This window comes from Delphinus delphis, chromosome 5 (assembly GCF_949987515.2).
Source record: "Delphinus delphis chromosome 5, mDelDel1.2, whole genome shotgun sequence".
In the NCBI taxonomy this organism is placed as follows: domain Eukaryota; kingdom Metazoa; phylum Chordata; class Mammalia; order Artiodactyla; family Delphinidae; genus Delphinus; species Delphinus delphis.
Genome location: NC_082687.1, coordinates 50,990,152 through 51,002,440, shown reverse-complemented (window position 1 = coordinate 51,002,440; position 12,289 = coordinate 50,990,152). Strand labels below are relative to the sequence as shown.

The window sequence follows — 12,289 nt, the reverse complement described above, 5'->3', positions numbered from 1 at the left end:
TCACAAGTTCATATGGCTCACATCCAGATTGCGCCAGGCTGAGCGAGGCCGCCAGTCTGCTGAATTGGACAACCGGCTCTTCAAGCAGGACTTCGGAGACAAGATCAACAGTCTGCAGCTGGAAGTGGAGGAACTCACCAGGCAGCGGTGAAGAACGGGTTGGCTTTAGCGGCCAGGGTGGTCATGGGAAGTACTAAGGCCAGACAGCAAGAGAGGGGCGGTCTCCTGATCAAGCCATGTCTGTTTTGTCCTGCCATGTCCTTTCTCCAGAATTAGAATTCAGAAAGCTTCACATACATAAGCATTCCCAAAATCTCGTCAACATCTTTTGCCATCAAAGAATTAGGAAATTAGAACCCAAGATCCCAGGTAAATAGGATGGAGTAAGAGAATTAATAGCCAACACAACACTAATAATAATAGGATTTCCTGAATTCTTACTGTGTGCCAAATACTTTACTAAGCACTTCATATGCATTCTCTCCTAACATCTTCCCATCGACCCTATTTGTAGGTGATCTTATTACCCCCACCTTCAGAGGAAATTGAGGCTCAGTGGAGTTAAATTGTCCAAATTCACACAGTTAAGCTAATAGGTAGCAACACTAATTTAAAAGCCAATTTCTCTGACTCCAAGCCCTTAACCATTCTTCCATACCATCTCTCAAATGAGACTCAACTCTGTACCTAAGGCACTGACTTCAAACAAATAGAACTTTGCTGTTGGATATAAAAGCACACAGTTACTAAGGATACTAGTGGTTGAGGGTGTAACTGGGGATTAACTACATAACTGTGAAGAGAGAGCAGCTAATTCATATGTAATGGGACTACAGAGTTAGTGCTTTCATACTGTATCTTGCTGAAAATTTAGAAATACTGTCTTTCAATTATAGTAAATCTTCAGTTGACCACAACTTTTCATTAAGAGTTAGTATTAAATGTTGCTATTCGGAGCCGTGACCCTCAGGCACTGGGAGATCCGAAAGTGCATTCTTAATCATCCAAGGAAGATTAAACATGTTGAATGTATTTCAGTGTTACTGGTTTGATTGTACTGTATTTTAGTACTTTAAAACCTGGTTGTCCATATATATCTGGTATCCTTTTTATTAATCAAGTATTAAAATTTAATTACTGAACTCTAAGAAAAGGGTTTGGCATTCTTTAGGAGTACAGAAATCCAAATTTTCATCGTTTTTCTCTCCCACCTATCCCAGGAACCAGCTTGAGTTAGAACTAAAACAGGAAAGAGAAAGAAGGTTACAAAACAACAGGAGCATCCCAGGAAAGGGTTCCCAGAAGCCAGAACCCAAAACGGTAATATTTGTTATTCCCATGTTTATTTACTTAATTTTTAGAGGCTACCTTGATGGGCCGGACAGTTTTCTCTTATGGAACACATGCCCTATTGCTATGGCCTTGAGTACGTAGGTGGCAGGCAAGAGCTGGAGTAAACACATGGAGGCTTGATTCTGAGTCTGCCCCTGGGACACTCTAACTTGAATTCATTTGGAAAAGGGGATTAATGACCATAATTCCCAGTGACCATCTTATTCCTTTCAGTTAAGTAAGATTATTTTAGTATCTAATATTTTTAATAATATGGTATAGTCATCCCTCCCCAACCCTGAATTGCCCTTTGACAGAATTGTCTTAAATATGGATTCGCTTCTGTACACCTTTTTCAAGTCATGAAGATTTCAATTTTAGTACACTCAAGGTACTTCTCTTGGGAAAATTAGAAAAAAAGGGAATTAGGCACGGGGAAAGGAAGGTAATATAGAGTTTAAAGAGCAGGAGTAGAAGCTTCTACACAACAGTGTTAGGAAAGAGACCTCCAGCAACCTGTAGTGGTGAGAGATCTAACATTGGATTACGATCATCTCTGGGACCCAGGAAACCAAGCCACTCTCTTCAAATAATAAAATCAGGAAAGCGTGAAATACTTTTTCTGTCAAATACAGGGAAAAAAATACCTTCTTTGTAAATATTATATATAACAAAGCAGGACAAATTTATAAGCTTTTTAAAATTTCTAGAGAGTGAGCTGCTAATTTGCTGGAGAGTAGAAAAGTGGTGAATGGAAATTTATTACACCTCTAATGTAACATGTGCAAAGAACCATTCTCTCTGTAGCAGGCTGTCTTTATCATCTTAGTTTAGTGAACATAAAATCTACGTATAAGGGCTTACAGAGATTTACTTAAAATCTTGGCCTGTCTTATCCTGTTTTTCCAGTGAGGCCTTAGATTTCTCAATCTTGAATCGCCGTGCAGTGCGAGCCTTTCCAGGAGTGGTCTGAGAACGTACATGCTCCTTTTAGAGGCTGATGGGCAAGGAGTTCAAGGCAGACAGCAGTGTTTGTGCCACAGGAAGAATCTGTCCCCCCAAAACTGCCCAGGCAGGGCTTAGCAGCATTGGTAGAAATGCAGTTTGGAATTTTCCATTGGTCCTTCAGAGTAGAAAACCCCTCGAGTCGTATAGGCTATAGAAGTTGTCATGATACTGAGGCAAATACTTGACCGAGCGTCTAGAGGATTACACAGTCTGCTGGACATGGCCATGCTCGGTTTCACTAGCTGTCCAGAGCTCAGCTGGGGGTTTGTGTGTGTGTATGTTTTTGTTTCTTTTTTTTTTTCCTAAGAAGTAACTTGATACCTTGAAGCCACTTTGTAAGTAAATACGATACATTCTGAATTTCATTTGAGTCTCAAGCATTAAAGAAAATATCTACTCTGAAAATCATTTGTTGCAAACCCTATCAGAATCATTTGTTAAGAAACTATTTGGAACAAAGAATGATGGAAAATATCTCCAAAGTTAAACTCCTTCCCTAATTAAAAAAAAAAAAAAGGGGCTTCCCTGGTGGCGCAGTGGTTGAGAGTCCGCCTGCCGATGCAGGGGACACGGGTTCGTGACCCGGTCCGGGAAGATCCCACATGCCGCGGAGCGGCTGGGCCCGTGAGCCATGGCCGCTGAGCCTGCGCGTCCGGAGCCTGTGCTCTGCAACGGGAGAGGCCACGACAGTGAGAGGCCCGCGTACCGCAAAAAAAAAAAAAAAAAAGCTGCTTAGCTTTATACCCAAGCTAAGACAATATAGAAGAAAATGTCTGCAGCATCATCATTGTTTAGCGGTCTGAATAATTAATAAATTGGGCTGTTTTCTTTTGGCAGGATGAGAAGCACAAAATTGAAGAGGAAAATGTTAAACTAAAAAAGGCCCTGGAAGAAAGCCACAGGTGTTTATTAATGAAGTATTAGCTAGGATATAAAGCTATTTTGGGGTGGTGGGAAAAAGGGAGCTTTTGATATACACTGGCAATGACACAGACCAGACACTGACTTGTAATATTAATATTTCAGAAAGACATTTTGAAGGGGGAGTGAATAAATAACAAGCCAGATGTTAAACCAAACTCATTTAGTCCATTCCAGAAGAAAGAAAGAAAGAAAGAAAGGTGATCAAGCTGTCCTCTGATTCTTCCCTGGTTAATCCCCAAACTATCACTTAAAGGATTATGTCTAATCTAATCTTTACTGGATCAGTAGGACAAGTAAATGAAGCACAAACCATAGGATTTCCTAGGTTCTTAAATGTACTTGGGCATGACTTGTTTCCACCTAAGTACTAAGTGAAAGGCAGCTATGTTTCAAATAAATACTCTAATTTCCCTCACTTTTTTTGTCTTAAGGAGAAAAACAGTTTTGCTTTATTCCTTTTTCTTAACTCTTCATCTCATTTCCCCGCAACGAAGAACATGGGATCGTTCCAAGGAAGTTGACTTTTAACAATTATTTTAACAACAAAACATTACATACTGCCACTGTATTAAATGAAGAAGGTCCAACTATGTGACATTCTGGAAAAGGCAAAACATGGAGATAGTGATTGCCAGGGCTTAGAGGATGTGGATGGATGAATCGGATTTTGTAGGGCAGTGAGAATACTCTGTATGACACTATAATGATAGATACATGTCATTATACATTTGTCCAAACCCACAGAACGTACACCACCAAGAGTGAACCCTAAGGTAAACTATGACTTATGATGTGTCAGTTTAGGTTCAATGACTGTAACATCAGGTACCACTCGGGTGTGGAACGTTGATAATGGCTGGAGGGTGGGAGGTCCAACAGAATATATGAGAAATCTGTGTCCTTTCTGCTCAGCTTTGCTGTGAACATAACACTGCTCTAAAATTTAAAGTCTATTATTAATGACAACAACAAAAATAGATTATTATCAAGGAAAGATACCATAGAGGGATTTTGAGAGACCTATACAGTATACATTTTTGGCAGCTGTACCTGTCCAGCCTTTAATGCCTTAAGAATGAGATAGGGTGTCATCTGGAGCAAAACTAGCTGCTGGGGAAGATAAATCACACAGTCCAACAGTAGGCTGATTTTGCAGGTACTTAGCCTAAACTGCTCTTCCTCACCTCCAAGGCCAGAATGATTCCAGTACCTTTAAGTTTACTCCCAAAGAACATGGTCTGATCTAGGACCAGCCTTATTAAACTACAGTCCATCTAACATTATAGATCAGCATGGGCCATGGGAAGGAATTAGACCACAAAATTAACCAGGGCTCAAAAGGGTCTTTCAGAGTCAGCCACGTTCCAGACTAAAATCAAGTCATTTACATTCAAGAGGGTCTTACATGCCAGGTTCTGATTTTAGGCCCTGGGAATATAAGACAATACAGTTGTCCCTCGGTATCCAGGGTGCCAGGAGCCCCTTCAGATACCAAAATCCATGGATGCTCAAGCCCCTTACATAAAATGGCCTAGTACAATGAATATAATGGGCTCTCTGTATCTGTGGGTTGCTCATCTGGGGATTTAACCAACCACAGATGCGGAACCTGATATAGGGAGGGACAAGTGTACTACCTTATATTTGTATTGTGCTCTGCAGCTTAAGAAGTGTGTCACATTCATTATCTCCTTACAAAAGTTTAATCATCCATTCCTACTTTACAAGTGAGAAAACTGAGGCCCACAGAGAGGCCCCAGTTGCCTCTCCTTATCATGTCTTCTAAGCCCTTTGTCTCTGCACTATATAATAGCTGCTGCCAGGGCCTATCCCGGCCAGAACTGCAATCCTAAAACATACCGAGATTTCCTGGGGTTGTGGTCCAAGGAACAGCTGAAAACCTGGTAACACTGATGGTCACACTGCCACTCAACCAAAGAGAATTGGAACCATTGTAGATCTGTGGTCCGTTTTTCCCAGAGCTGAGGCTTTGCTGAGGAGGAGGCTTTGCTTCTCCTCTTGTGTAAGTTCTGTTCCAAGTTGGGAAGATCGGGGTTAGCTCAGCTGGTATCATGAAGCAATATTTCAATCTGAATGGGTACGTGGGAGAAGGGACTAATACGTGACATATGATAATGGGTAGGTTTCCATAATATTGGATAGGAAAAAAGCTATTAAAAGTATGGCCTTGGCCATTGACGTTTTACAGGTTGGGAAACATAACCACTATTTTCTTGGTAGTAAAAAGGGAACAAAATTTAACTCCAATCTATTTTTAAACAGGAAGCTACTAGCATAATGTAGGATCATATTCTAGTAATAGATTTAACAACCAAAATTTCCTCTCTTTGGAGGTCAACATTAATAATTACTTTGGTCTCAGCAACATAAAAGAACCATGGTATTGCTTTTTGTGTGCTTCTGAAATGATTAAAAAGGAAATATGTTGCTATTAGTTACTGTTTCTACTTTCCCATTGTAGGCTGCCGTCTCACCCTGTGAATGAACAGGTAACTGAGTCTCCTGTCCTAAAACACCTTGTATAAATTAAATAGTTGGCTGGACCATGCCTAGCTGTACACAAGGCAGCAAGGGAGGTAGATGAATGCATACAGGCCTCTGCTTCCCATCCTTTTAATAATATCCTGAACAAACATGCATTTGGCTGAAACGCTCACAGGAAGTAGCACAGTTTGGAGCAATTTACTAAGTAAACAGCAGCTCTTAACTTCCTATCTGAGATTCTCTTTGACATACCACGGGACCTGAGAGCTCACTGTACCTCCCTTTCCCTTAGTCTTCCCTTATATAAAATGAAGAGAAAAAATACTTATTGATCACTTAGAAATAACCAAACATTTACAAATATAGTGGTAGATGACAACTCCATGAGAAAACTGATAAATGCTACTGTGTCTGAGTCACTGCTGTCATCTATTAGGATATAATGATGCCTACTCCCTCCATTCTTGGTGATAGAATAAGACAAGAGGGATGGGGCTTCCTTTTTTTAGCTTTTTACATTTATATACGTGAATTTTCTTTATATAGATAAAATCACGTTACTTTATTATAAAAATTAAAAGAGCACCAAGGAGAATGATAGGATTATCAGAGTTGTATATAAGGTGGTGAGACTGTATGTAATTTGTTCTAGTTTCCAGATAGCCTGTAGTGTGATTATGTTAATTTTGTAACTAAAAAATGCATATTCTGAAAATACTGGTCTTTCCGGGGCTAAGGGAAACTAACCGGCTCACTGTGTGGTTTAGGATCAGCCGCTGCCCTCCGAAAAGCCACAGATGTGTCAGCTGTGCCAGGAAGACTGCAGTCTAACAAAGGTAACAGTGGCGAGAAATGAACAGGTTCTTCACAGGGACACCCACTGCACCACCAGCCGCTTCTCACGATAGGGACTTCACTGTATAGAGTGCAGAGAGTGGGGAGAAAAGCAAAAGGAGCAAGCATTTAGTGTGTACCTATTTTTTTTCAGTCCTATTAAGTCATGTTAGTAAGTCCCCATTAAAATATTAAATACAAATTAACTATATAAGTAACTTAAAACAAACATAAATTTGTAAGTAAATATTTATTGAGTGCCTACTATGCGGAATGTACTATTCCATGTGCCGGAGAAAGAGTAATGAACAAAATGTAGACCGAGTCCCAAGTCCTTGTTCTTGTTAAGCTTGTGTCCCTTGTGCCATCATTATATAAAGAACCTTGGGCTCAGAGGTGTCAAGTGCATTATCCCAGTTACTGAAAGCCCAGATGCAACCTGACTCTGGCTCCAAAGTCTATACGCCTTCCAGTACTCCATCCTGCTTAGTACAGAGAAGATAGGTTGGGGCGGGGTGGGGGGTTGGGTTCTTTGAATTATTTGGGGAAACAGCCTCTGAGAGGGAAATGAGCTCTTTCTCCACCAAATCACTTGTTCTCCCCTTGGATCCTCAAGGGTCTCTGCCTAAACCCCTACCCAGCTTGTTATCCTAGAGTCAGCAGGGTGAAGGAAGCATGCAGGAAAAGTAAAGTGTCTTTGACAGCCATAGCTGTGCCTTGTTCACAGTAGGATCCCCCAGCACCTAATATGGTACCCAGTTCATAGTAGATGCTCAAGAAATGTTATGGACAAATGAATGTCAGAAACAAGTGCTTAGAAGAGAAGGAAACGTGCCCAAATTCTGGGTTACAACCTGCGTGCCACCATTTGCGATCCTGCTAAATTTTAACAAGCAAAATTGTAGCATGACCTAGTCTTAAATTAGCAGAAGCAGATAAAGATAAACTGCCTTTATGGAATTGGAAGTTGTAGTTAGAGAAATGTGTTCCCAAACAGAAGAAGCTGCTAATCTAATTCTGGCTTTTCTTTTCTAAGCCATGCAAACTAACTGCAATATGTCAGAGGAAGATTCCTCCCAGGCTTTCAAATAAAAATGACCCCCCCTAGCTCTGCTGCACCCTCAAGAAGATGAATTGTTTGGGGAAAAGTAGCATTATTTAGGGGGGAAATCATTCTTCACAGCCTTTAAATAGGGACCCTTGGAGCTATGTGTGCACCAACATATCACAGCTTTACCAGTGGCACTGCCATAATGACCCACATGCTGTCCCACAGTTTGGCCACTAAAGACTCAAAATGCTTAATAAAGAGACTAACTTCCCAATAAAAAGGATGCAGGAAGCTGTGCTCCTGCTGCACTGATAACCCCAAAGGATGTGCTTGTAGAGCATCACAGGAAAGCACTGAGCACATCAGTGTATTAGAAATTATACTTTCAGTTCATGCTCAGCAAAGTTTTTAATCTTATGTCAGTTACCCAACCCTACCCATGGCTAGGTCACTGCCTGCCTTATTTGAAGTATGCTTGGGTAATTGCAAACTAATTTTAGAATTAGCCCACCTAAAGGTGAATATAAATGAAAGTATATATTATAAAGATAAATAATTATTGTAGTATCTGTTCATTTGCATTCTGTGGAAATGCTTCTCTTCATTTGAATCTAAGAACTAGACTGTATGCTTCTTTGTAGACAGATTGTTTAGTTAGATACTGTGTGGCACACAGCACACATTCAGCCAGTATTTTTTTAGGCATTGAGCATCTATCATATTTGGCCTCTTATATCCCATGCATCCTTATGCCCTGCTCTTCTGTTACCCACTTGATCTCCCCCTCTCCTTGTAGAATGCGTGTAAGAACTGCAGAGGAACCTTCTGTAATGCCTGCTCAACAAACGAACTGCCTCTTCCTTCAAGTATCAAGCCTGAGCGAGTTTGCAATCCCTGTCATGAGCATCTGATGAAACAATATTCCAGCAGCCCATTGTAAGACTGGAGTCTGAGATCTGGACCAAAATGTCTCTACCTGTGTTAGATGTCAGGATCCCCTAGAGCCCAGACTTTAGAATCAACTCAAGAATTGACAGGAATGATTTAAATAAGCCAGGTCCAGGGAGAAAAGGCAGTGGTTGGCAGTACTGGAATTTTGCTCATTTTCTCTAATGACTGTATGAATAAAAGTTACTCAGTTGAGCCTCTCTCTGCTAAATCTAAACAACCCCACTTTGGAGCATTTGGAAGGGCTGTTCATTTTTATGAATAGTGATACTACTACTGGGGTGGATGTTATAGGAGAGAGGGTCCTTGGCGGATAAGAATAAAAAGGAAAACGATCATCCCTCTGTTACATTCTCAGATTCAAGAGGAAAAGAGAATTGTTAACTGAGATTGAAATGACAGATGTTAACATATTTTCCCAGATGCTGCTAGACACAAACATTATTTCTTCTTTACCCCCACTAACTACCTCTTCTTTAAAGTATCTCTACCAAACTGTGAACCCAAACTCAGGGAAAATAAATTAAAGAGTAATATAAATTTTGAATGTACTTAAAACTATTATAATATATTATAGTTTTAGGACCAGAATTTTCTAGTTCTGGCCTACATGTGTTTTCATTATCGGAATAAGGAGGAAGAACATTTGCTGTTTTTCCACTTAGTGACTTCAAAACTAAGTATCTGCCCTTTTCAGAATCCCCTACTACACAACAAGCCCGCCTTCCCCACTCCCTCTTTCCTCTCAGTCATGGAAATTATAAGGGGTTTTAAAGATAGGGTTTGACTTTTGCAAGTAGGAAGTATTGAAGCAAAGCTATGTCGGGTGTAAAGTAAAACAAATTTAATTTGTCTTGGCTGAGAATAATTAGCTTAGAATATTTATTAAATTCTTTTGTGAATTAAGAGATCCCTTATTCCAGGCTCAGATTCAGAACTGGTAGGCAGGTTTCTTGGAAAGTAAGATACTTCAACATCTCTTAGTAACAAACCCTTTGGGGAAAAAGAGGGAAGTGCATTCAGCAGGGGAAGGAAAAGAAATGGTTTATGCTCTTTTGATTATGTTACATGTGTCTAGATTGTTTGATTCCAGTTAAGACCTAAGAAGATATGATTCTGTAAGTGGCTTAGAATTATGGGGTGGAAACATCCTGGAACTATGATATTTGATAAATTCTGTCTCCTGAAAAGGGTTACAGCCCAGAAAAAGAGTTGTTATTCCAGAGGTCTGACCTGTTACTTGGTGAAGCTGAGTTTTAAGAGTACTAGGGAAAAATAAAACCTAATAATTCTAGCCTCGTTTGTTGTCATTTTTTTCCCTTTAAATAATATTTATTTCTTGTGATTCTTCATTCTCCTTATTTTTTTACCACATATATGTGCCAGCACTGTTCTAAGTGCTACAGATAATGTGGGGAATTATCCTGAGTTAGCAAAAGTTATTTTATAATTAATTTTGAATTAAATTGAAAAGAGGCCACATGGAATGTAAGGAGGAATAAGTAATTAACCACTTGAGATTTGATTTTGAAATGCACATAAGCTATATAGCATTTCGTTTTTGTTTTTTTTAATAAAACAAAGATCCAGAGATCTGTTATTAGTGCAGCTGCCCACAAAAGCAAGGGGACCAAGTCATGAATACCTCGACTTAATGTTAGGCCTTTCTTCCTTGAAAATTGTGCTTTCCACCATTTAGCATCACCAAGAATAACATACTTAGGAATAAACTTAACCACACAGGTAAAAGACTTGTACACCAAAAACTACAAAACATTGCCAATACTACCCAAAACCATCTACAGATTCAATGTAATCGCTATCAAAAATCCCAATATTTTTGGCAGAAATAGAAGCATTCCTGTAGAACCTCAAGGGATGCCTAAACAGCCAAAACAATCTTGAAAAAGAACAAAATTGAATGTCTCTCACACTTCCTGATTTCAAAACTTACTACAAAGCTACAGTGATCAAAACAGTATGGTACTGGCATAAAGACAGACATAGTGACCAATCGAATAGAGAGCATAGACATAAACCCCCACATATATGGTCAAATTATTTTTGACAAGGGTGCCAAGACTATTCAATGAGGAAAGGAAAGTATTTTCAAAACTGATGTTGGAAAAACTGGATATCCACATGCCAAAAATATTAAAAGGGACCTTTACATCATATACAAAATTAACTCGAAATGGATCAAAGATCTGAACATAAGGACTAGAACTATAAAACTCAGCAGAAAACATAGAGAAGAGAAAGACTCATGAAATTGGATTTGGTAGCAATTTCTTGGATAAGACACCAAAAGCACAGGCAACATAAGAAAATATAGGTTGGGCTTCATCAAAATTAAAAACTTGTGGAGAAACTGGAACTCCTGTGCACTGTTGGTGGCAATGTAAAGTGTTACAGCCACTGTGGAAAACAGTATCGTGGTTGGTTCGTAAAGAAATTAAAAGTTCCATTAATACAGCAATTCCACTTCTGGGTATATACCCAGAAATGAAAACAGGGACTCGAACCAATTATTCATACACCCACATTCATAGCAGCATTATTCACAATAGCCAAAAAGTGAAGCAACCCAAGTGTCCATTGACTGATGAATGGATAAACAAAATATGACAGATACATATAAGAGAGTAGTATTCAGTCTTAAAAAGGAAATTCTGACACATACTACAACATGGATGAACCTTAAGGACATAAGTGAGATAAGCCAGTCACAATAGGACAAATAGGTTTCCACTTGTTTGAAGTGCCTAGAGCAGTCAAATTCATAGATAGTAGAATGGCAGAGATGAAGTAAAATGGTGGTTACCAAGGACTTGGGGAAGGGGGAAATGGATACAGAGTTTCAGTTGGGGGAAGATGAAAAAGTTCTGGTGATGGATGGTAGTGGTGGTGTTTGCACAATATGAATGTACTTAATGCCACAAAAATGTACACTTAAAAATGATTAAAATGGTAAAGTTTGTTATGTATATTTTACCACGATTTTTAAAGTACCATGCTTTCCAGTCGGATACAGAAAATAATTAGATATGTATGTGTATATGGCTGGTACACAGACATAAAGCCCCATCTGCTGAGAGGGTCTGGAAGTCGACACCCCAGTAGCACTGGGCACACCCAATGCCCAATCTTTCATTAGAAACCAAACCTTGGTTTCTAATATCATTCTCCAATAAAAGGAACCAGGACCCCTTGGAGAAATGGCTGATTCTCAAAGGGATACAGGAACAAGCTAAAAGCTCCCAATGAGTAAAGCTGAAAAAATGTGAGCAGAATAACGTAGAATAGGATTATTACCCAGAGTATAAAATACCTACGAGTCCATATTAATATAAAGGATTAAATAAATGGTGAAGAAATGTCATCTCTCCTATACAGAAAAATTCCAAATAATTTACGTAGCTACTATTCTTTCAGGTAAGTGGAGCTTACCTCCCCACCTCTTGAATCTGGGCTGTGCTTAGTAACTTCGAGAAAGGAGACTATAGAAAGAGAAAAAAGGAACTTTATAGTAACCTAGGAGACACTATTTTGGTCAGGTGATCAAAATTCACATGGTCAGTGATAAGTCATGTTGATAACATGAATCCTTGATAAGATGAATGCAGTGAGAATGACACCTTTGTATTCTTTCTCTGCAAAACCAATAACCCCAGTCTAAACATGAGA

General features: G+C 39.4%; 1 protein-coding gene across 5 annotated transcripts in view; it reads left to right on the top strand.

Annotated features, from left to right (window-relative positions):
- The window catches only part of RUFY3 (RUN and FYVE domain containing 3), an 84,346-nt gene extending 74,450 nt beyond the window's left edge, over window positions 1–9,896 (top strand). For 4 of the 5 annotated variants that reach the window (XM_060012423.1, XM_060012422.1, XM_060012424.1 and 1 more), the window contains 6 exons: window positions 28–147; window positions 1,221–1,320; window positions 3,178–3,242; window positions 5,747–5,774; window positions 6,537–6,605; window positions 8,451–9,896. In XM_060012423.1, coding sequence (XP_059868406.1) covers window positions 28–147; window positions 1,221–1,320; window positions 3,178–3,242; window positions 5,747–5,774; window positions 6,537–6,605; window positions 8,451–8,594 — 526 coding nt within the window. In that variant the 3' untranslated portion in view covers window positions 8,595–9,896. The remainder of the gene's footprint in view (window positions 1–27; window positions 148–1,220; window positions 1,321–3,177; window positions 3,243–5,746; window positions 5,775–6,536; window positions 6,606–8,450) is intronic. The other variant, XR_009519545.1, reaches the window with a different exon arrangement.
- Window positions 9,897–12,289: the final 2,393 nt, after the last annotated feature.